Source organism: Falco rusticolus, chromosome 6 (genome assembly GCF_015220075.1).
Source record: "Falco rusticolus isolate bFalRus1 chromosome 6, bFalRus1.pri, whole genome shotgun sequence".
Classification (NCBI taxonomy): domain Eukaryota; kingdom Metazoa; phylum Chordata; class Aves; order Falconiformes; family Falconidae; genus Falco; species Falco rusticolus.
The window spans coordinates 67,704,826-67,729,325 of record NC_051192.1 but is presented as its reverse complement, the minus strand read 5'-3'; the positions used below and the strand labels follow the sequence as shown (position 1 = coordinate 67,729,325).

Here is a 24,500-nt window from a genome sequence, read left to right as displayed (position 1 = left end):
TCGTGAAAAATGTAACGTTGAATGAAATAATACAGAACTGAGGAGTCCTTCTCTCTGTCCCCCACCATGGCTTATTTTAGTTTAGGTAGTATGGTTATACTTAAAACTAAATAAAACCAATCTGCTACAGTATAGCTGTATCTTCTGTCAAAGCATGCTGACTTCTGCTAAACCTAGAGAAAACTTCCATGGGATTAACTTATTTATATTCATTTATTAAATCATTAGATAAATTGCTGTTTTCTTTTTACTAGGAAATTTTCTGTGAAGTTTTTATTTAACAAGATTTCAGGTGTCCTACTATAGAAAGAAGGATTTTATACTAATTCAAACTCTCATGTTAAATAACATGCTGTGATCTGATTTCAGTCAGTGCAAGCACAGAGCATAGAGTTCCACCCACATGTTCACTGCAGAGAAGCAGCTAAGTGAATCCTGTAGCAGTAGATTCCTTTAACTACCAGGTTTTTGGTCTGCATGTATTGCTTCCATTGAGAAATGAAACTTTAGCATTTAGTGGTCACTGAAAGCAAATAAAAACATTTACTTTGCCCTTACTAAATACAGCCATATTCTAGGATGGAGTTTTGTACTTCTGCCATTTTTTTTTCTTTTTTTCTTCTGAAGAGCTAGATGCTGAAGGTTCTTAAGTGTGAATATCAAGAATCCCAGCTCCTAGCTATTTCTCAGGGTGGGGAGGGGTGTGTTTTGGTTTTATATTGTGGTCTGAATTGATTATAGAATGGAAGCTAATGGCAGTATTAAGATAAAAGTACCTGAGGTTCATCTACAGATCACACGTAAAAATTTTCTTCTGGTTTGAGCCGTTTTATTACAAGTAGTTTCAACATCTGATTTAAGGAAGAAAGGGAAATGCATATCAAGGCTTCTTGAGTAAGTGTTCACTGACTCCTTAAAAATTTTATGATACTAGAATGATTTGTTGGACATTTACTGATTATATTCCCTTGCAGTATCATGAATAGATTACAGATAACTTTTTTTTTTTTTTTTGGTAAAAAACAAAACCCAAACAAACAAAAGACCTAAACCAACCATTTGTCATAAAGAAGATTCAAATTTATAATGCTCTAGAGAACTGCAGTAGCCTTGTGGTCTGGGCGTTTTGTGGGACTGGAACACACAGATCTGCCATCCTCACAAATACATAGTCCGAATTACTGGTCTCTGAGGGTGGTACCTTTCTTTCTTACTCAAGTGAACTCTTACTGGAAAGAGGTTTAAGTGTATATAGGTGATAGTAGCTACTGGAAGATAGCTTGTTTATCTGGAGTCAGGGAACAGAAAGCAAATATAGAACAACTTAATACCAAACACTTTATTACTTATGCTTGTTATTTACAGTATTTACATATTGCACGTTCGCTGGAATGTTTTATACATTTGTTATATAAAGTAAATTAATGGCAGCTTGTGTTTGTGTACAAAATCCATGCTCCACTGTCCCAAAAATACGTCTACTTGAATTACGTTCCTGTTTGTCATGCAATTTGTACTCCTAGGGTACAATGTGACCCCAATGCAAGTCTGTTTTAACCAAACTTTTAGAAAATTGCATAAGCATGAAGGGTATCAAGTGACCACAACTACTGTGGAGCAGATCTTTAGTAGTTCTAGATATACAAACAAACATTCCTTAAAATTGTAGAATTAAGCAATAGAACATCAATTTTCTTGGTGAAATACTTGTGTTTACATAATTTTTGGCAGCATTACACATCAGTTGTAAAGTGTGTTTTTAAGTATGGAGCATTGAGTACTACTGGCAGTTATGCTACTGTAAAGAATGTCAATCTGCAAACTGTTGATGACATACAAAATGCATGTTAAAAGAATTATGGGAAGTAGTCTGTCAATCTGCAAAAATAAATCTCTTGTTCACAATGGAATATGTTATAAAGGTAGTAAGTTCTATTTCCCTGTTGGTTTCCAAGGCACTTCTCTTGGTTCTTGGTGTTTCTTTTCATGGCAATAACATCTGGTGGATTAAAAGAAAGAAGAAAATAGCCTTTCATCATTTTTATACTCAGATGCATGTGTTTAAGAATGTCTTCATCATACTGAAAATAGTAAATAAAACTGGAGAATTCATTATTAACTTTGGAAAGATCCAGTAGCGCATTTCTGATCTAGCTCAGTTAGTTCATAGAAGCCTGACTGCTATATTACCATTTCGCTTGTTTAATCAAGGCTGAAATTTTGGAAAGCATCCCTAAATTTGGAAAATACAGTTCTACCTATTCATAATGTGCTCATAGTTACATGTAGCCTGTTCCTAGGAGCGCTGTGAAGTCAAAAAGTGAATAAACCTCAAGGACAGTACTAACAGATTGCAAATTTTGGTCTTAATGTCTTGGAGTCAGGAAGCTATTGATATGATGTCCAGTAATATAAATCTGTCAAGGTAAGGTTTGAAGGATCCAGGAAGGGTCTGATGTTTCATTGGGCCCATTACTGAAGAAATTTGGACTTGTATAAACAAGAAACAAAAGTAACTTTCTGAGAATAGTCATAAAAATAGCCCCTGCAACATGCAAACACTGAGGCAACACAAATGTGAGTCGGAGCTGCAGTGGTTCAGTTTGCTGCCTGTTTTCTTCCCAGAGTAGCTTCTTGGAATGAAATCAAAACTATTTCTGTGACACTGGTATCAAAATCACTGATAAGAAGTTATAGGTTTCCACATTGTTTATGTTACATATATTGTCTATACTCTAGAAATGTTAATTCAAAGGCTGAGCAGTGAAGGTTTCCATGACCCTCTTCCCCCACACCTTTAAGCCTTCTGAGAAAATGTAGCGTCACCGTCTCTGCGTATACGTATCTAGAAATGTAACTTCTCCAGTAACTATGGAGTTGGTTTTCTGCTACCAGATTTTCTAGACAGGTGACCATTGGATGCTACAAGTTTGTCTACCCACTTACATGTGTTTTGAAGACAACCTGTTAATGCCTTTATTTTGAAGTAAAAAATGCACTGTCTTATTAGTTAATACGAACTGCAGGGGGTGAAAGACATGCAAACATTCAGCTGAAGCTTGTGTGTCTCATAGATGCCCAAAGTCCACGTGAGAGAGAAAAACCTGGTCCTTTGACACTAGAGTTCTGCGGATCGAAAGTGTTAACTTTCATAGTCTGTCTGAACATATGTAACTCTCTTTCCCGTGATCACTGTGAATTCTCTGATATTTTGAGTTTCTCTGCAAATTATACTTAAGCAGTAGAAAAAGTAATAAATCATCTGAATGCAAAGTCAGTCAGACTTGACATAATCCATTGGAAATCAAGCTATTGGTGCATACAGAAATACTTGTTAGTAGTATTTAAACATATTTAGTTTTGCAATTTTTTTAAAGCTATTAGGAAATGTAATAATGTTACAGAGAAGCTTAATGTAATTTAGTTTTTTTCTGGCTTTGCAGATAGGACAAATACCTTTTTTTCTTTTTTTTTTTTTTATTAATATTCTTCCTTAAAGGGAAACTCACGTAAATTTTCCTTGGCTTGTATTTTCATCTAGGCTATTTTCTGTATGTGTGCCCATACTGTACTCTATTTAAGCTGTGGTGTTTAAAAGTTACGTTTAAAACCAAATTAACATGATTTTGGTTTGATCGGTCTGTGGTACAACTGATACAAAAAACTGAGAATTTAATAAACAGTTTTTTCATTGCTAATACTAATGGGAATATGCAACTCACTGAGGGTGAAAAACTGGATATGGATAGGATGCTCATTTGTCATCTCAACTGTATGTGCTTTTGTATGGATATCTGATCAAAAGCTGTGGGTCTTAGATTTCCAGCGCTTAGCTAAACTGCATTTCTAAATGTCTGGTATTTTCAGAAAACCTTGAAAGGGCTCCAGATTTTTAGTACTGATTGGTCTGTTGTTCTTTTTTATGTCACATAGTCTATGTTATATGCATCAGTCTAGGAAAATTATACTGGAATTTAACTGAAGGATGGCAGGTGGTCTTAGTGGAGATCTTCAGTGCTATTTGTCTGCAGTCTGTTGAAAACATAGGTAGCTATGTAACTCCTTTCTCCTCTTTTATTCAATTCTTAGTTCTCCTTTGCTAATGCAATTTTTTTTAAAAAAAAGCAAACCCCAAAAACCACAGACCCAACCAGCAATATTAGCTGAAACCAACCAAACAATACAATTGTTCCAATTTTAAAAAGCACAAATGAAAGCTATTTTAAAGGCATATTGCAGCTTTCCAAACATGGTTCTAGTCATTATCTGTGCATGATGATAGATATAAACTCTCTAAGAGAAGGCTAATCTGTATAAGAGTTTAGTGTTTTAAATATAAATACAAACTTTAAAATATGGTGCCAGTAGGATCTAGTAGCAGAACTTCCTTGTGCTAACATCAAAAACTTCCTTCCCCAAGTGTGAACACCCGGGTGGAGTCTGGTCTAGTGTCAGCATCAGATCACGGAGATCCATGCATTGAAGAAGCTCTTAATGTTACATCTGGTGCTAGCCAGAGATCCCATAATAAGAAAACTCAGAATTGCCTCTTAACAGAGTTGGACTATGCCACACTAGTAACCATGTACACTGGCTGCCTATTTAACTCAAAGCAGTAGTTCTGATAAGTCTTAAATTAGTTACCTTGGAACTACTTCCTCTCTCCAAGTAGAAGTGATTGAACGTGTCGTGGGAAGTTGTATATAATGGATCAAGCTATATTTTCTAGAAAAAAAGGGTCTGCTTTCACAAATGTGCAAACCCCACATCTTAATTCCACCTTCTTTTGTGAAATTAAAGCGTCTGACGTTTCTTGAGTGCGCTCAATGTTAGTCTGAATAAGAAGCTGTGTGAGACAGAAAGCGACTAAGGGCAGTTTCCATTATTACAGACCACTTGAAACAAAACTTAAGAGCCCAAATATTATTTTGGTTTAAGAATAGTTTGGAATAATGGATATATAATACGGTGTACAGGAATGGGATATTTCATGTGGTATTTTAATTTTCTCTTTATATATTTAAAGTTTCCAAGTTTATCTTGTACTTTAAGCTTTTGTAACGTATATTACTGGTATGGTCAATATATCTTGGGGAGTTTACACAGGTTTTTCTGAGTTCCAGAGGAAATCTCAGTTATTGGTGTGTTTAGGCTTATTAGGAAATTTATAAAGAAACTTTCACCTTTGTATGTATACATATTTATTCTTGCCCTATCATGTACTTTAAGCAAGAAATACTCTATTGCCTTTAAATATTGTTAATTATATCTGCTTCTCTAGGAGACAAGCAACTGGTAATTTGTTCATACGCTCTTTATAGTATATAAAGCTCGTTTTTTCTGCTTAGCCTGAGATTCCTACTACTTGCGCTAGTCTTGTATTTATTAGTGCAAGACTGTTTGTTGCCTCTAGTTTTATTTTGTTCATTTGAAATAGCTGTGGAAACTTAATAAAAAAGTTTAAAATATGTAAATGCTTGTAAGTACAGTAATTAGAAGAAATCTTCAAAATGGAAGTACATAATCACGCGTGATAATGCAGTCCTTAGTCCTTGAACTACTTATGGTACAAGGAGGTTTTAAGCATACATTATGAGATCAGTGTTGGTCTCTAGCAAATACTTAGAGGATGGGTAACGGCAAGGGAAGGCACCAACAGTAGCACCTGCAGTTTTCAAACAAAAGCAGGAAAATCCGTATGACTGTAGCCAAAATTATCATGACAAATGCTGTCCAAGAGGCCAGATACTCTTTCTTAGATTCATCACCACCTGTTACAAGAAACCCACAAGATCTGAATTGGGAACCTTAGATGAAGACTGCAGGAATTTGTTCCTGACTTTTCTTACCTACTGCAGATACAGACAATGTAATGATTGTTGGATGTATCTGCATGGGGTGGAGCAGAGCAAGCACGGAGTATGGGAACCATTATGAAACTTGGAGAAAAATGAGGCTGAAGAACAGAACAAAAAAGAGCATCAAGGATAGGACTCCAAGTACCTGTGCTGAACATGAGAAGGTATTACAGAATAAAACTAGTCAGAGATGGTGCTGGTGGCAACCAGGGAACATGGCTTAGGTTGCTGATTTGGAAAGAAGAAAGAAAAGGGGGAGCTACTGAGTTATGTGGTAATACAAACATGCTGCTCCGGCTTCACGCATGCAATCTCAATAAGTAAAAGGGTTGTTGCTGGGTCCCTGCATTGCTTCTGTCTGTGGGACAGGCAAAATATGAACATATGCTCGAAAAGAGACAATGGAGCCCAGTTACAGAGGTGTAGGATAAATGAGAAAAAGTGAAGGCTCGATAAGATGCATTGTGTCATACACCCCCCCCAACCTCGTCAGGTATGTATTGTGACAGTAATAGATGCCCAGCTCCTGTTTTCTCATCTTACTTTCTTGTTTGATCTTAGCACTGAGTTTCAATGTCATGTGCTTTAAAGCCATGATAGTCCAAAATGCATTTTAAGTACAAATAAAAAACAAATCTGTTCCCTTTTTCTTCCCCACCAAATTGATTTCTAAACATGGACAGATGCCCATGGATCTGAAAAATGCACCAAAACTACCAGTTTGCCAAAGTATCAAAAAAAAAAGTAATAATTCATCTATAGCCCAGCCCACTCATAAGCCTCCAATGAAATGAAAATCAGATACTGAGCAAAACAGGAAATCTAATTTGTTGGGGAAAAAAATGTAGGTGTGGCTAATTAAAAATGTTATTTTAGCAGTTTATAATACAGGAGTTACAAAAGAACTTTCTAAAATGTATTTGTCATAACAATATAAATTTTCAAATTCTGTTGGTGAATTTAGACCTTTTTGGAGTAGTATCACTTAAGAAATTTTTGTTACCCGATATTCAGGAGTTAGCCTGAGCTTTAGAACTGATACTAACTGGTAGCTTTATGGCAGAAACCAAAAGTCTTTACCTATTGCCAGACTGTAAATAAACTTTTTGTACACTAGAGAGCTATCTTAAGTAAGAAATGGCTTTGAAATCTTGTTTTGCTATGTATAAGCGTTACTATATTCACAGCTTTGCAACTTCTTGAAAACACCTTGGACTAATGATAACTATACACTTTGTAGAGGAAAAAGGATGGCTTGATAAGTGGAAAAATACAAAACTCCCTTTTTTCTACAGCTTAGTCCATGAAATGGTGAAAACAAATAAAGCCTGTATTATACTCTTCTGTGAGAGGGGATATCTTACCCACACAAATTGAACTGATGAAGTGGAAAAGCTTTGAGGAGGAAGGAATTTTATGGAGACACCTGTGATCTCATGGCATATGTGGCAGAGAATAGCCTTCCTTTCTGCTAATAGAGGTTGCTTAAGAGTGCTGATACTATTAATGATTTGTCTGTGGAGAGCAGCACTGGAGGCTTGTTACCCGCCTTGAAACACGCTGCTAGCTGAGCAAAGGAGTTGTTTGGCAAAGTGAGATGGACTTTTTTAAAATAGTCTTCCATCTTGAGATGTTAACTGCTGTAGTTATTGTTCCTTCATATTATGAGTTTGTGTTTACGTGACAGGATGTAAAGATAACAGATCAATGTTTGGAAGGAGATTCCAATGTAATGAAAGGGAGAAAAGAATTCTGTACTCTGATATATCTGCTTGGTATCGGTAGTAACATTATTCACCTGCCTTTTGCAGGTAAGTATCATTATATACTCACATATATCTCATCACGTGTTACATATATAATAGCTAATTTCTTAGGTGCTTTCTAGATTTTACAATTGAAAGGTTGAATCCCTTACATTTCTCTGAGTCAGATCAAAGGATTTACCTATTTGCTGACTTACATTTGCCCTAATACTATACGCAAATGTTTCCATAATTCCTCAACATGCGATGTATGAATAGAGATTCCTCTCCATGGCTGCATGTTCCAAATTAAGACAAGAATCATAGAATCGTTTAAGTTAGAAAAAAAATCTTTAAGATCATCAAGTCCAGCCATTAACCTAGCACTGCCAAGTCCACCACTAAACCATGTCCCTAAGTGCCACATCTACAGGTCTTTTAAATGCCTCCAAGGACGGTGACTCGACCACTTCCCTGGGCAGTTATTGGACGTTAAAAACATTCTGCATTGAAGCTGGGCTAGTTTAGGTTTATTTTAGGAAGCCAAGACAGAAAATACTTAAAAGACATTTTGAGGAGTTTAGCGTAAAGTTAGGATGCTGAATTACATCTAATGATGTAATATATTACCTCTGTCTTTGCCTCTAGAGAAGTCTTCTCTTAACATGTAGCTGGAATCCTCTCTTGTTGCAAAGTTAAACTATGTCTTTATTTATCCAACCTGGATAGAGGGAATGGCTTCTGGTTGCTTTTTATGAAATTGAATAGCTCCATCATGGTTTCCTGCAGTCGTCTTTTCTTTAAATTAAATAATCCAAATTCCTTTTAGCTGTTCTTGTAAACCAAGTTTTCTAGGTCTTTGGTTGTCTGTGTTGCTCTTCTTTGGACTTTTACAAGAAGCACCTGTATGTTTTCCAGTATTGTGTCCTTAATTAAGTACAGTGTTCCAGCAACAGTGAGTATTTCAGGTGCTTTATAAATAATCATTCTATTTATAAATTCCAGTGTGTTTGGTTTTTGTCAAGTGTGACATTGTTGACATGCTTAGTTTGTGATCCACTACACCCCCTATGTTTTCTACAGAACTGTCTGTCTAGCTGTTCACAGCATGCTCTGTATTTCTGCAGCCGATTACTCCTGCGTGACTTCATAATTCTGCTCTTTCCTTTAGATTTTATCCTGGTTTTAGACTATTCAGCTAATTTTCCAATATTATTTTCAAGATTGTACTCTGTCATGGATGTTTCTCTTACACTACTTTCATCCATAAATATACTGTCTTCTATCACCCAAGTTGTTAATGAAAATACTGCAAAACGCTATACCCATAGTGATGCTGTGTGACTCTGCTCAATACGTATTTCAGTTTGACAGTGAAGCACTAGTAACTATATTTTCCTAGCCATTTTTACGTTTATCTTGATCACATTTCCCTAGCTTGCTTTTGAGAATGCTGTGCAAAACAGTGTCAATACTCTAAAAAAAAACCACAAAACAACTAAGGTGCTTAACATTTATTGCTTTTTCTCACTGAGTCTCTCTGCAAGATGTGTATTGTCCCAGAGCTAAAATATCTTGGCTTGACAGCATCTGTTACTGACAAATCCATTTGGGTTATTATTTATCCCTTTGTCAGAGATGACATTTTTGTCTCGGGTAAAGGTTGAAGACAGGGTGTAAATCAGCCCTTTTGTATTCCTATGTATCAGTTTTCTAGAAATACAGATAGTTTGTAAGTAGTTGGTTGGTTGGTTGGCTTTTGTTTTTATTTTGGTGCATGGAAATTCCCCAAGTAATTGTGGGAATTAGAGGTACATCTAGGTAAAAAGGGAGGGATTCAACCCGAAGACATGAGAGGTGAGCACAGTGAAAATCCCAAGAAACCTGAGTAGCTTGAAGTTAGTTTAAAAAGTTAAAAGCACCTGCAACCTATCTGCATTTATAAAGCTTTCATGTGTATGGCTATGTATATATTAACTCTTACTAAAACGTACACCACAGATCTACAGCTGCACACATAAAAGGGCTGCTGCTGCCAATACAGGCAATTGTGTACTGAGTCAACCCTTGAAAAAGCAGCTACAGCTGTTGCGTTTTGTTCTGTGTATTTGCTAACTGTATGCGGCTATGAATAATGCACAGCTGATGCATGTGGACTTTTATATAACGACTTCCAGTAGGGGGTACCCTTCATTTATTGCCAGTAGTTGCCAGATTAAGCCAGTTACTTCAGGTACTTTGAAAGGGGAATACCTTAGCCAAAGGACGATTGTTACTACACTCCTATGAATTTTCATGTATAAAACACAATATCCACTGCTTTGCTATGTGTTAGAATGTCATTACTGCTACGAAAAAGCTTACCTTTATCCTTCCATGCACATTGGGCTTACTGCCAACCGAGTAAGAAGCCTGGCACATCTTTTATAGTCTGTCATGAAAAAAAGAGCATAAACGGATTACTAAAGTAACCAATTTTGACTTTAAAAATAAAAATTGGTAATGGTGTGCAAATTATTGTTGTAATAAAGTTTAGTGAACACTTTGCAGCAGTACAGAAATTGGCTCCTTAGACTTCAAAATGAGAGTGTGTAAAAATTGCATAACTGAAAGCCATGTCTAATGGCACATGCAACTATGCAGCTGACTTCTGTATATGTAGTATCTATAAACCAACAGCATGAATGTACTTGGAGGCTCTCCAAGTGTGTGTAGATATTTATGAAAATCTATACATTTGTGCCCATGCTTAAATGTGGGATCTAAACATGTGACTAGTATTTCCATACTAGAGGAATAGTAAGTAGTACGTATCCATCTTTGAAATCCAGCCCCCAGTGAGCAAGTCTGTCAACATTAAGTAATGCAACTCTCCAATAAATTTTTCTTCCTGGAAAAACTGTTACATTAGACAAATAACATCTAGTCATAGGAGTAAGTCCAGCCCAAGTAGGTGACCTCATCATACAAATTCATTTATAACTGTATCGAGTTTAATCTTGGAACTAGTGAAATTGTTTTTTCCACGGTAGTCCTATTAGTAGTTCTTACTTTAGGTACCTTCTGCTTTTTGATGCATTCACTATAAGGGGTAGAACCAATGCAAAACTAAAAAAATAATCAAGATCTTTTCTTTAACATGGCAAACTGAAAGCAAATATTGTGAAAGTTTAATACGGACAGACAGCAGAGTAAGTTACTTTTTAGGTGCCAATGCTACCATGCTGTACAAAATACTAGAAGGTCTGGCAACAAAATGCATTTGTACTGGCTACTACAGTGTTGCAGCATCATAGATTCTTTTAATGTCTTTGTTGTTTGGCCTTTGAAAATCAGAGTATTATCTAAAAGTAATGTCACATTGTGCATAAGGAATTAAAGCAGGTGGTTAAGCTCATTTTCCTAGAAGAAAGTGACTTTAAGGAGATGCTAGTCAGTCCAGTCCCGTGACTGATGCTGATTTTTGTTAGGCATTATTAATGAGTAACTACATACAATGTTTCCTAGAGATGCAATGTTAACAGTCTCTAGCTCACAGCACAGGTACGCTGTAATTGCCATTCATACAAATTATCCTCCATTACCCAGACATTATGTTGGTGGGTATGTCACCTCTCAGGAGGAACAGGCTAATTCAGAGTTTAAGACCAACTAGTTTTTAGTTTAACAGCTTGGAGCACTCATCAGTGCTGAGTCAAATTATATTTGTGTTGTGTTCCTTATGAAAAAGGTAACATGACTACTTGCTTTTCAAAACAGACTAGTTATGAACACCTGCCATCACCATCAATGTCAACAGACTGCGATCTGGTTAGCTCTTTTCCAGAAATCCTTATCTTTCCAGGATATTCCTAATCTGAAGCCTACAAATGGAGAAAAAAGTCTGCAATTCCTACCAAATAAGCCTTTAAAATACATTGGGCTGAAATATTTAATACTCGAAACTTGGAATCTGTAACTCTTGTTTCTATTCCCAGCTCTGCTACTGACCCAACTGGTTGACCTCAGACAAGTAAAATAAAGTGTGCTTCTATTCTGAAAAGGCTGTACTAAAATAGCATCTACTTACTCAACAGATCCACCTCAGTATGAATCTGGAGTCACATCTACTGACTGATAAATGTCTATGTTTGATATTTTTTAATTTGCTGTGCTGCCAACAGTGATGAGATATCGTGAGCTGCATTTCCTTATTTGTGTCCATCTGCACCTTTTTTTTTTTTTAATCTAGGCCTTAGGAGGTTATACTTTTATAATTCACTGAGGACAGTTGCAAAGATTCACTGTTGACATCATTGGTAGACTGGCAGCTGAACAGTCAAAATATAAAATTTCTGTAAAATATGTTCTACATCAATAATCAATGAAAAGGAAATAGCTCCACCTGGGTTTCTGATCCTATCTTGAATTTTAAGCACTTTAAATTTCATGATTACAAGCAGGTTTGTGAGAGGAGTCACGTGTTCCTATGAAAAGCAAATGCCTTTGATTTGGAACTAAAAAGGCATATACATCAGTACCTATGGAAGCGGTGTTTACAGCCATTCTATACAGTCTATTTGCGGTGAAAAAGTTATTTTTCAGTTTTTCTCACTGTAATACTGACACTGTTCTATCAACACTGTAAAGTGTACTTAGTATGTTTTGGAGCACTCCAAATTCTTCATTGCGAGGCAAGTATTCTAATGTCGTTTCACTACTGGTACCTCACAGGGCTATTAAATTTTAGAGTTGTTTGTTGTTTTATGAAAGTCGCTGGTTTTTGGCACTTACATGCTGGGATGGTGCAGTCCCTTGTATTGTGATAAAGCCGATGAAAGTGTTTACTACATTTTGGGCTGAAGTAGAGTGGACCTGAAATATAAAGAAAAGAAAAGTTATGAATTATGACAGCTCACAGGAAGAGTAATGCAGCTTATGCTATATATGTGAAATGATGGATACCAATGCAGGATTAAAATATACCTGTTAAATGCTTTAAGAACTTGTCTTTCATCCGCAGATCTCTGGGAACTATTTCTGTTGGACAGAAAAAAGAATAGTCACTGTGCTGCACTGGAATTGCGCTTGCCAAATATTGTATGAGATGCACACAGGTCAAAAGTCCTTTGCATACAGCAGGCCAAGCTGCAAGTATTTGTTTTACATTAGAAGCTACTGTAAAATGCACTATGAAACACACTGCAATGATTAACTATTAGGTGTGTGGTCATTAATGATGATAATTAACTAAGAGATTGTAGCTCTCTATGAATTACATTACCATGTTTACCTAGATTTAAATTCATCCAGAAATTTTAGTTTCATGGTTGCTCAAAAATAGCATATTCCACTAGTGGTAAAGACCCAGAGATACAGCCAAGTTTGGATTTGTGTCTTCCAATTCTCTTATGCAAATGTATCCACTCTTTTGTCACAGGTATATTTGTACAAACACTGTCCTGCTGTAATCATGAAACTGGATTGATCTACTTACAGGAATCTTCCCCTCTGCCTTTAGCAGCAAGTAAAAATTCACAGGAAATGATCCCAAGCAAATTGCTCTCTTCTGGCTCCCTACGTTTGTGGTTTACCGCCTGGCGTTTTGTGTTCAGCAGATGGCAAAATGAAACTGGTTTACTGAAATCCATTTTAGCCCTAACCCTTGCTTGTGTCTTCCTGATTTACAGCTATCCTTGATTGCTTTCTGTTACGAAGTCTATGCTGATAGCTTAGTGCTGATTGTGTACGATACACTACATGGTGCTTTATTTATTTGATGATAAATGCCTGAGCAGCCTTTTTCATTCCCCTGGCACCTCTTACCAGATATAAAGCAGAGAGCATTTCCATCCAGATCTGATTCACTTGTGAGGATAGACACTTCTCGAAAGTCATTCTTCATTTACTTCTAACTTTAGTCAGTGTAAGTAAAATTGACCTTATCATATTTGACCTAATTATGTCATGTAGAGCATTAAAAACACACATGCTTCACTCAGAAATTTCCCATGGGACAGGCTCACTGGGAAAGTGTTGCCAAAACTGAAATGGAAGATTCTAAGCAGTAGTTCCTTTTTCAAGAGTTGCTAGGAATAACTCCATTGTAATAACAGAATGAAAAATCCTGCTCAGGAGCCAGGAACACTACTACTAACCAATCTGCTCTGAAGTAAGTTTATTATTTACATAGATAACTGCTGAGCACCAGTCAGATGTTTTGCACCAATATGCTGATGTAGGGTGGCCAAAACCTATGCCCATGTTCCAAGCTGAGATTTAGAGTTGTGCAGATGAGAGTTCCCTGCTTAGTCTGGCCTCTTTAACTTTTCAACATAATTGTTTTATAAAACAATGTTCTCACTGTGCTGATCTTAAGTGGAACAGAATTGTCTTCCTTTGTATATTCATTAATCATGCAAATAGAGAAGTAATATTTTCATGACAGCCACCAAAAAATGCAAATTGTGAAGGTATTTGAATATGAATGAGAACGAAGAAAAGGTACGATGAAGCTTTATGAGATCAATAAAGGCAAAATAAATAGCATACTAGCAAAATGAAAGCCAGTTTTGAAAAAGTAGTGATGAGTAGACATCAGCTGGAAAATATTCAGAAAGTCACTTTCAGTGGGAGGGGTAAGATGAGCAGCAGTAGTGCTGTAGGGGTTTGGGAGTGACAGTTAACAGTAAATTAGATATGGCAGCAGGAGAAGCCAAATCAACTTTCAACTGGATGCACATCACAAAACAGCAGTAACTGTCCATCACTATGTGGCTTGGTACGACCACTTCCAGACTGCTGTACACAACGCCAAACATCTTATGAACAAGCCTGGGCTTTCACTGCAGGTTAGAGAAGAGCCATTCAAACAAGTAGAGGGATGACAGCAAGAGCATCCCAGAGGGATCATAGCTTGTACAGTGACAGAAGAGTACTCTGTTTCAGTTCCTTAGTATTTCAAAGGTGCTACCTCCAGAGTACAAAAGGGACTAGTAAGCAGGGCGAAAAGTTTAGTGAAGCTGAGCTGCAGGAAAGGCTTCTAGATGGGAGATCTATAAGAACATACTATAGTCTTGCAGGGGAAAATCTTGCTAGGGTCATTTCCACGCAACACTTAAACCAAGCACGTTTTAAAATGTGGTACACTTCCAGGAAAAAGAGTGTTTTCATCCCTTATTTCTTTGAACTCATCCCATTTCAGTCATTTCCCTTATTAACGGGTTTCATTCAAAGCCAATACACAGGAAGCCGGACTTTCAGTTGAGTACATTATCCAGAGAGTAAGAGACTCTGAGATGTGAATGGAGTTTTTCTATTCCAGATTTGCTGTCTGTGTCTGTTTCTGATATCAATGGGAATCTGCAGGTATTTTGAGCGGCGAATTCTTGATACAGTAACCTGATATGATGTCTCATTCACCAAGGCACCCCAGAGGAAAACAAAAAAAAAGGATCTCCTAAGTCATGGACTGTGACTTACCAACTCTCTGCTCATCCTGGTATCCTCCATAGTCGGCCACTTCCCTTCGATCCAAGTTATAGTCGTGCTTGGAGAAGTACTGCACCCCACTGTCCTTCTCCAGGTGGTACCTTTTCAGTTCCTGAATGATCTCCATGATCAGATTTAAGAGACTTTGCCTCTCCTTCAAATCTGTGGAGTCAGTTTTCTCTTTGCAATACCCTGCTGAGAGCATTAAGAGCACCAGCCCCAGCAGCCCTGGCGACCTCAGTCCACTCATTGCAGTCTGACCTGAGGGGTGCAAGAGCAGATGAAGGATCCGCTGCAGTGGGAGGCCGCCTATTCACTGGAAGAGAAAAACGGGCTCATGGGGGTGAAATCGAAACGCTACAGTAGGACAGCGCGGAGACCGCTCCGCAGGTCGCACACGGCGGGAGCGCGGCCGGCCCCGGCAGCCCCACCGCCCCCCGCAGCGCCCCGCCGGGGGAGCGGCCCCAGCGCCGGCAGCGCCCGCCCGGCAGCCTGCGCCCACGGGGGCCCCGCGGAGGGCGGGCTAAGCAGCCGCGCAGCGGGGTGCGGCGCGGCGCGGCGAGGCGAGGGATGCCGCGACGGGACCTGCCTCTCCCCGCGGCCCGGCGGAGCAGATCCGCGATGGCCACGGGCTAGCGGCGCGCCCCGCCCCGCCTCGCCTCGCCTCGCCCGCGGCCGCGGAGCGGAGGGGCGCGGACGAGGGGCGCCAACTTTTTCCCCGAAGTTTCTTGCCGGGGAGCCGCGGCAGCCGCGCACCGAGCGAGGCCCCCACCCTGGCTGCGGGGCTCCGCGCCGGGGCCGCGGGCAGGAGCGGCGGGACGGGCGGTGCGCGGCTGGGGGGCGGCCGTCCCGGGGCAGGGAGCGGCAGCGCCAGCCTCCCCTTCCTCAGTCCTTCCCTCCCAGCTCGGGGACGGGGCGCGGGCGGCCGCGGCCACCTCCACGGGGAGCAGCAGTGGGCGGCATCCCGCCACGGCGGGGGACGCCGCTTCCTCGCCGGAGCCGCTCACCTCCGGACGGCTGGCTGCCCGCTCCGCCGGCGCGAGGGGCGGCCGGTCCCCGCCCGCCGCGGCTCCCCCCGCCGGGGCTCCCCCCGCCGGCTCCGTGCGGGCTGTCAGCGGCGCGGCCCCGCCGCACGCCGCGCTCCGGCTCGGCGGGGCGGGAGGGGTGGGGTCGTGGGGAGGGAGACGGGGGGGAAGGAGGGCTGCTGGCCCTTCACGGCTGCTTTACCTGTCTCTCCGTCTCAGGAGCCGAGGCGTCTTCCCCCCGGGAGCCGCTCCCCGGCTCTCCCCGGACGGCAGCAGCCCGCGAGCGGCGGGGAGTCCAAGTTTTCCGCGGCTGGCCCGCCCGCCCCCCTCCCGTCCCTGCGCTCCCGCCGTGCCCGCGAACTACTCCATCGCCGGCAGCCCCAGCGCAGCCGCTTATATAGGCTATAGGATGGACATGAGACGGCAGATAGTATCGACTTGGAAGTGGGTGGAAAACAATAAAAGTCCACTTGGCAACCTCGGGAGCGTCGCTGCTCGCACAAGCCCCCCCCTTCCCGCCCTCCCTTCCCTCCCGCCCCGGCCCCCCCGTCCCTCCCCCTCGCTCGGCTCTCCCGGGCAGGGCTCAGTCACCCCTTCCCCTCTCTCCGACGTAAGGAGACGGTCCCAAGCGTGCGTGTGTGTGCGTGTGTGTGTGTGGAGCGGGAGGGGGCGGCGGTGGGAAGATGGGGACGGGGGGTGGCGCGCCTCGCCCGAGCCTTTAATTAGAAACGCGCTGAGGAGCCTCTGAAATATTCATGGCCTCGGCGCGGCTCCCCGCCAGGCGGGTCCCCGGCCCCGCGGCCGCAGCGCTCCCCGCAGTCCCCCGCGGGGGGCCGTGTGGCGGGGGCGGGCGGGGAAGCCGCCTGTTTACCGGGAACTCCGGGCCGGGCTGCGGCGGGGAAAGGGAGGTGTTGGGGCGGGGGCGAGCTGCCGGGGAAGGGGCCGGCGATTTCCTGCGCCCGGCGGCCGGGAAGGCCGCGGAGGGGTGGCAGGAGCGGGGTGCGGGTGGGAGACGCGGGCGCGCCGTCCTTCTCGCCGCTGCTTGGCACGGGCGGTCCCGAGGGGCCAGGCGGCTTCCTGGGCTCGCGGCGCGGCGCTGCCTGGAACCGCTCCCGGCGGGGCCCGGCGGGGTGAGGGCGGAGGGCTCGGGCAGTGCTGCCGGCGGGAGAGCCCGGCCGGCTCCCTCAGCCGCCGGCTCCCTCGGAAGACTGACGGCCCGAGGAAGGGGAGCCAGCGGCGGAGGGTGAGGGGGCCGACGGCCTCCCGGAGGCGGTGCGCTCCCCTGCGGACGCGGTGGCCGCCTCCCCGACATACGCCCGCCCGGCCCCGTACCCTGCGCTGCCCTCCCCGCGGAGCCCCTCGGAACGTGTGGAGCGGGGCGGGTGAAACACGATCCGGCTGAACTTTTCTGTTTACTTTGATTGTGTGGATAAACCTCTCCCTTGGCAGCCGGAACGGGCAAACAGGGAGCTGCATCGCGTGGCGGCCGTACTTCCCAGACACCGAGCGACGACGCGGTGGCAGCGGGAGGCGCTGGGGACCCGCCTCCCGCGGCGGCGCCCGGACCCGCGGGGGCGGTGGCGGCCGGGAGCGGCGGGCAGTGCCGCCGGGAGCGGCGGGCAGTGCCGCCCGCCCCGCCGTGCCCCGCCGCCCGCCGCGGCGGACAGGTAGCGCGCGCGGCCGGCCCCCCCTCAGGCAGCGGCAACAGCGACCCCCGGCGGCCGCCGCCGCGCCTCAGTCCCGCGCCGCCGCCGCCTGCCGCCAGGCGGCGCTGAGGGGCGCGGCCTCCGCGTGGGCCCGCCACCCGCGCGTGAGGGGCCGGCGGGCGGGCGTTAGCGGGCAGGGCGAGCCGCGGCGGCAGGGGCCGGCTGAGGCGGGCTGAGGGGAGAAAATGACCGTTTCTCTCTCACAGCGCTTCCTGCACCTCTCGTCCCCGGTGGTATTCCCTAACTACTACTGTGTTATTTTCATCTGTATTAGCGGATTTATCTTGCCTTTCACACCGACATACAAACGGCATGTATGTCTGTTGCTACAAAAATCTTAGTCCATGCTGTCACAATGAAGTTACTAAAAAAAAACCACCAAAAAGGTAAAAAATGCACCACATGATGAAGACAGGCACCCAAAGACAAAACTGAGCAAGAACACCTTGTCAGGAGTCCAGAATCCTTCCTCCCTGGTGGCTTCATGGCCTCTTTCCAGTCACCTTAAGACTCTAGGAAAAAGGTAAATTGAACGAGCAGTTCAACAGTGAGAGAGAGAGTGACCCTCTGCATGATATAACTTGATATGGCTATGTTTACAAGTTAGTCATAGCAAATATTGACACATTAGGGTCACCTGGTGAAGATAAGGAAGATGGAAAACGAGCCAGGTAATATACAGCCTGCTGTTCTGTTTCTACAATTACATTTCAAGTAGTCTTTCACCCGAAGTAATTTCTTTGGAATAAAGTAGATACAGCTGCAGAACTGATAGATGTGTTCAGGAAGTCAAACACCTGGCTGGATTCTCCTCTGGCTTACAACTACCGTTTCCCTGTCATTTTTGGTCACTGCCCCGTAAGGAAAGAGCAGCCTGTGTTTCGAGTACACACAAGTTCACCTCAGGGAATGTCAGGCTGCCTCTTTCCTCGTAAGTTAGATGTAGCCTGGCACAGAGACCAGCTGGCATGGAAGGACATGCGACTTGTTGAATAACATGGTTTATGTAGCTTTCTTCCTTTTGAAGAGACAGTGGACATTATCAGAAATTGAGTTAATCCCTCTTACGAGCTAACTCCACCATGAAACTGGGAATGGGATGACTGGCATGGGCCAAAAACACAGCAAGGACAAATTAACATCATAGACAATTTCATCCCAATGCTCAAGAGTATTCCCTTTAAATTTACTAATGTAGACTTAAACTCAAAGTACAGTGGAGATACTGACTGAGATACAAGGTAGATAAATAAACAGCCTGTTGCTTTTTTATGCATGCAGAAACTGAGGCAAGGATCTATTCTGATTTCTTTACGCTGAGTTATACGAAGATATGTAATAGCTCCCATGACTTCAGTGGAGTTAAATTCACACTAATAGATTCAGGATGATAATTTAAAGTGCCATCGGGTTGCATTTGCTTCAGTATATTTTCTCAGGGCTTCATCTAGATGATAACCACCTGAATGCTACCAAGCTCCTCCTCTGCACATATATTGCCAAAACCATGATTACTGAGACTTCCACCCACCCTCAGCCTGACTCCTGAGGCTTCCAAAGCGAGTAGGTGCACTGCTTGCCACGACCACTCACAGGTTCTTGGACTTCTTCCTGGATATGGGGAAGTGCCTGATTCTTGTCAACAGTAAGGAGCCAGGATGATGAAGAAATCATTCTTCCTGGATTTACAACATGTAAGTTTTAATCCCTTCAGGTAGAGATGAAAAAAGATGAACAAACCTTGCCAGCCAGGACAAAAACCTGCTTGCTTTCCTTGAAAGAGGGCAGAGAGGGAGATATGAGACCCAGTCTCAAAAAGCAACATCAACCTTGGAGAGCAGGTCATTAAAGGTAATGCTACACGGTGAGTGTTTTGGCTTGTCCCAGAGGGGTAGATTTCATTTAAAAACACCTGGTGTGATTTTTTTGTCTTATTTTTAGAGGACATAGAGTTAGTGAACTCTTCTGCAATCAAAATCTATGAATAGCTCAATGTACAATGTTATTAATAATGCCCTATATTTAAATATGGTGATCCTCAGGATATTGGCCTTGCGAAGTAAGCATACATGAAGGAGATCAAATGCAGTATTTGGTGGGCAGTTTTAACCAGTGTACTGTTCCGTGTTCCATTGGTGGTTATGAAACAGAGGCACTACATTCAGAACTCAGAATAAATGCCAGGCAGAATTTCTCGCTTTGTTAAATAACTCACATTAGTCACTGTTTTCACCAATTCCATTCTATTATGCCATGCTAAGACAGTAAAGGAAAGAGATCTTGACTTCTTTTACTTACGTGTACATGAAAACAAGAAAATGTGTTCTCTTTGGTTCTGTCTTCTAAGACTGGTGAAATTTTCATGCTAAGAGCCCTACAGTTTCAAGCATGCTCTTGTTTCAGCTGATTATAACAGACATAAGGGTTCCTATCTATATTTAATAAAAGCAAGTGCAACATTTTCTGAAGTGATTGCAGAGCAGAGCTTATTGTCTAAATCAGGCTCATAACCAATACATGAACTGAGTGTATGCTTAGGAGAAAATTCCAATGGACACTCATATGACTAGGCTACAAAAATGCCTCTTGCACGGCTCTTTATTGACCTCAGAACTTCAAAACAATATTTTGAAATACGTTTTCTCCTTAGACATCACAAAAACTTGCAAAAATCTTAAGAAGTCAAGTTGCACTGTTGGTTTAGAAAACCGACTTTTCGCTCTTCACAAGAAAAGCAGTATTTAATCTTCAGGTTACACGTCAATCCCACTAGAGATAAATATGATAGAATGAGATGGGGCTAGTAATTCTGTTGGGTTAATTGAGTGGGTATCAGTTTGTTGACATGGCAACCGGACTTCCGAATTATTGACTACACACATGGAATCTACATGCATGGTAGTTACTTTTAAAATCTGTACAGAAAAATACATACATTGCATCCAACAGATGATGCTTTCCAAAATATCTAGTCTAAGTGAGGAAAATGCAGAATATGTTTTCAATATAATGTATTGTACATAAGTATAAAATAATATTTATACACCTGGCTCAGTCATCTCTGTGAGCCTCCAACTCTCAGAGGCAATGCCCAATGACAGCTGCTGGGGAGTAAAGATGAGGCATTAAGGATTCCTGTAGCACTGAAATCAGCCAGAGAACATATATAACTAGAACAAAAACTTCAACAGATGTTAGGGGTATTAAAGCCAGTTGAGCATTTTAAGGGCTTTCCCCACTTCCTACCTGATGTGAATGTCAACAGGATTAAAATTCTATCAATCATTGCTGCAACCAAAACTAAGGAAATTTGATACAGTTCCCAAATGTTTCATCAGTATTATGGCCATGGCCAGCTTGATGTTTGGTAGAAAGTTTTAAAAAAAAAACAACAAAAACAACCCACAAAAAACCAAACCACAACAAAAAACTCAAACCATATTTCTGGCGAGAACTTTTATTTGCATGTAAATTCCAGACGGCTCTGAGTTGGCCAATGCAACCGTTATTGAGCTAGTTTCAAAATCATCTTCAATCAGCTTTGTAGTGCTGCACCAATGCAACAGTACTGCACCAGTGCAGAGCCACTGCAGGAATCCTACTGAACCAGCAGGAGGAAATTTAAGTCTTGTGAGATGACTGTCAATTTTTTTAGTTGCCTTTCATGGTCTGCAAAGTATCCCCTGAAGTCTCCAGAGACCATTTCTCTGAATTATTCCATATTTAGGTTTTCAGAGATTATTTATTTTGCACAGTAAATGTAAATGCCCCAGTGAAGCAATTCAAACCTCTCTTGACTGTAGAATGTTGCCTCAGGAGGACACTAACATCTCACTTCTGGGCAGCTAAGGAGGCTGGGGGATTAATTCCATTCTAAGAAACTATCTTTCAGGGGCATTGGCAGTTCTGTAGCTGGTGTGCAGCAGTGAGCCTACTGTATGTGTGTTCACTGTTCACTCCTATCTGTTCAGACTTACATAGCTGCAGCTGCAGAAACTGCCTTTCCACATCAAATTAAGATTATGAGCAAAAGCCCTAGCTGATGTCTCATTAGCTGAGAGAGTGCAGTACATTTTCTGGCCTGCTCTGATCCCCCTGTGCCAAAGGAAAGAGGATGGCTTCAGTGTACTTAAGAACTCGGTAGTTTTAGAGGCAGAGTAGCTTCCTCTTTCATTCTCAACTATGATTCTTAGCTCGAGGAGAGAGGAAGTGGATCACATGTGTTTTTTAGAGCCATTGCTGATAAATGATAACGTGTTTTGGTAGTGTAGCCTAGATTTGAGAATGTTATCTCACAGCTTGTTTGCACCACTTTAAAAAAAAATGTGTTGAAAAACAAATGCCATATCAGGCAACATAAGGATATCCCGTATGACTCACTATCAGCATCTGATTGCTAAGAACAAACATCAAGAACTTTAAAAAGTAAAGGTACTCTTTTTCCTTCTGCAGGTCATCAATAGGCAGGTGTGCTGTTCGTTTAGTGCGCAGGCCCCATGACTATCTGGTGGACATCTGGATGTCTTTTTACAGGTCAGATTCAAAGCAGGCCTATCAGCAAGGTCATGGTCTAGAGACTGCTTGTAGGCAAGCAGACTCTTTGGAAGATCATGTGCCTACAAAAGCAGCTAAGGGAGGGTGGGAGGTTAATTCCAATCTAAGAAACTGTCTTTCAGGTCAAAAGCAGTTCTATAGCTAGTGTGGCCATGAGCCTACTATATGTGTTCTCACTGTTGACCAATGGCTCTCTCCCAGAAACCAGCACTGCAGTCCAAACTACCCAGGCCAACTTCGTAATGAAATAAGCTGCCTTCCAGGGTAAAGGCAGAAGGTTTATTCAATAGCAGCAGAAGACTATAAAGAACAGTCTATAGATCTAAGATTTCAACTCCTAGCCTTTCTTGATTCTGCACTTGATGTGGTATAAACGTATGAAAATGCAGAATATGTTTTCAGTATAATGTATCATACATCCATGAGCTCAGGGTTGTGAATGTTGTCTCTTATATTGGAAGTCTGCTGTCCTTTACAGAAAATTTAACATCCTGAGTCAGCCAAACTGTGGGAAGTCCAGGACCTGGCATACACAGGCTACATCTGCAGGAGTAAATATAATGTGCTTAAGAGCGTTGATAAAGTCTGTGGCACTTAAGCCAGCTGGCACAGGATAGGCCACATCCATTCTGTCCATTCTTCTTACTGCCTGTGAGAGGACAGCCTTACGCAAACTACTCATTAGGAACACTTCCTGGGCTGCCTAGCTTCCCAACAGTACCGAGGAATCGATCAGGAGAATTGTCACAGACTAACCACATGCCAGGGACTGCTCTAACAATTTAACAATATCGATGGGTGGGTGCCAGTGTCAGGAACCCTCTCTGGCAGTGTTCAGTTTTGTCTTTTCGTATAGGCACAACCTGGAGGTTCCAGCCATGTTGCAAGGCATAGAGACAGCTGCAAACCGGCAATCCCTCTGAAGACTCTCTCCAGTTGATAGAACTGACAAGAGCTTTTTTGCATCATGGCCTACATTGGAATGAAATAATCATCAGAGTCTGGGAACTGGAGCGGCTTCAAAATGCACCTTCACAACTTGAAATCAGCTTAAAACAAAATAGTTCCATGTCTTTATAGTTATGTAGCTGTACACAGCTTCCACTGGAGGCAGCCATGAATCAATATAAATTGTGCAGAATCACAGTGAAATCAACTTAGTTACAGAACAGAAAAAAAAGATTTTTTTTTCCTTCCCCCCCCCCCCCCCCCTCATGTGCATTGTCTGTATAAATGCAAGATCTTTTAGATCTTGTAAGGCCATGGACAAAAACTGTCAATATCTTTATTTTTAGCCCAAAAGAAAAGAAAAGGTTAAAAAATAAATTTATTTGACCTTTGCCTCACATTACATTATTTTAAATAAGCTGTATCATACTTACTGAATATTTTACTACTGTGATTGTTCTCTTCCGCCTCTTTCCTAACCTGATTTTCACCCCAAAATCGCTAGTCTGTTTTTTAATGGAGCAATTTTCGCATGTAACAGAATAATACAATTTTGAGTCCAATGAAAATGTTCTATTCATTTAAGAGATTGATTATTTTTATTACTGTTATTATTCACTTCTTTTGTCTTATCCTAAGCTGTCAGGTTTGTCCAAATTTGTCTCACAGAACATTAATGCCAAAGGGTTCTGAGACTGAAAACTGACTTGGATTTGACATTCATGACAAAGTAGGATCAATCTTCAATTTTTATGGGTTGTTTTATTATTGGTGTTGAAGTGTCATATTAAAAAAATCACATTGTAGAAGTATTTTCTACAATTTTCCCTCTAAATTGTTTCTATTTAGCAAACAGCTAAATGGAAAAAAACCCCAACCCTGCAAAAAAATAACAAACAGGTATAGCTATGGGAGGACCCTAAATTGCTGAATTAGTACCTGTTTGTTATCATAAAAGATAAAAATCTAATTGACGATCCACTGGTCATGTTAATCATTTAGATTTTACATTGAACTGAACCTGAATAACAGAGGTAGTGCAATTGTTTTCACCTTTTCCAGCTGGCATAGTCATTGAGGAAGTCTTCATGCATTTTTGTAGTGAGTTAGTGACAAATGCCACAAGGGAAAGGTGTCTGTCTTAAAATGTTAATTTCTAGTTAAAATATTCAACCGAGAGGTTATTTCTCATGT

The 24,500-nt window shown here is 42.0% G+C and overlaps 1 protein-coding gene and 1 long non-coding RNA gene across 4 annotated transcripts; one reads left to right on the top strand and one right to left on the bottom strand.

Annotated features, from left to right (window-relative positions):
* Positions 1–998: 998 nt before the first annotated feature.
* ALKAL2 (ALK and LTK ligand 2) lies at positions 999–16,586 on the bottom strand. The gene is made up of 6 exons (XM_037393068.1): positions 16,301–16,586; positions 15,065–15,389; positions 12,569–12,622; positions 12,377–12,457; positions 9,968–10,034; positions 999–1,999 (listed from the first exon to the last, which is right to left on the bottom strand). Exons 2-5 carry the CDS (start codon positions 15,321–15,323, stop codon positions 9,970–9,972), a joined length of 459 nt encoding a protein of 152 aa, XP_037248965.1. The 5' UTR covers positions 15,324–15,389; positions 16,301–16,586; the 3' UTR covers positions 999–1,999; positions 9,968–9,969.
* A 1,368-nt stretch (positions 16,587–17,954) lies between these two features.
* On the top strand, positions 17,955–23,706 carry LOC119150505. Of its 3 annotated transcripts, XR_005105086.1 has the most exons (4): positions 17,955–18,327; positions 18,436–19,655; positions 22,257–22,337; positions 23,215–23,706. It is a non-coding gene; the product is annotated as an uncharacterized LOC119150505 (long non-coding RNA). The 3 variants fall into 3 exon arrangements; XR_005105084.1 differs by having other exon boundaries at positions 17,955–19,655; XR_005105085.1 differs by having other exon boundaries at positions 17,955–19,668.
* The last annotated feature ends 794 nt before the right edge of the window (positions 23,707–24,500 follow it).

Coding starts and splice junctions, on each gene's coding strand:
- ALKAL2 (XM_037393068.1), bottom strand. CDS start 15,323: ATGAGTGGACTGAGGTCGCCAGGGCTGCTGGGGCTGGTGCTCTTAATG. Junction 12,623..15,064: donor CCAGGATGAGCAGAGAGTTG/GTAAGTCACAGT, acceptor TCTGTCCAACAG/AAATAGTTCCCAGAGATCTG. Junction 10,035..12,376: donor GGACTGCACCATCCCAGCAT/GTAAGTGCCAAA, acceptor TTTTCATGACAG/ACTATAAAAGATGTGCCAGG.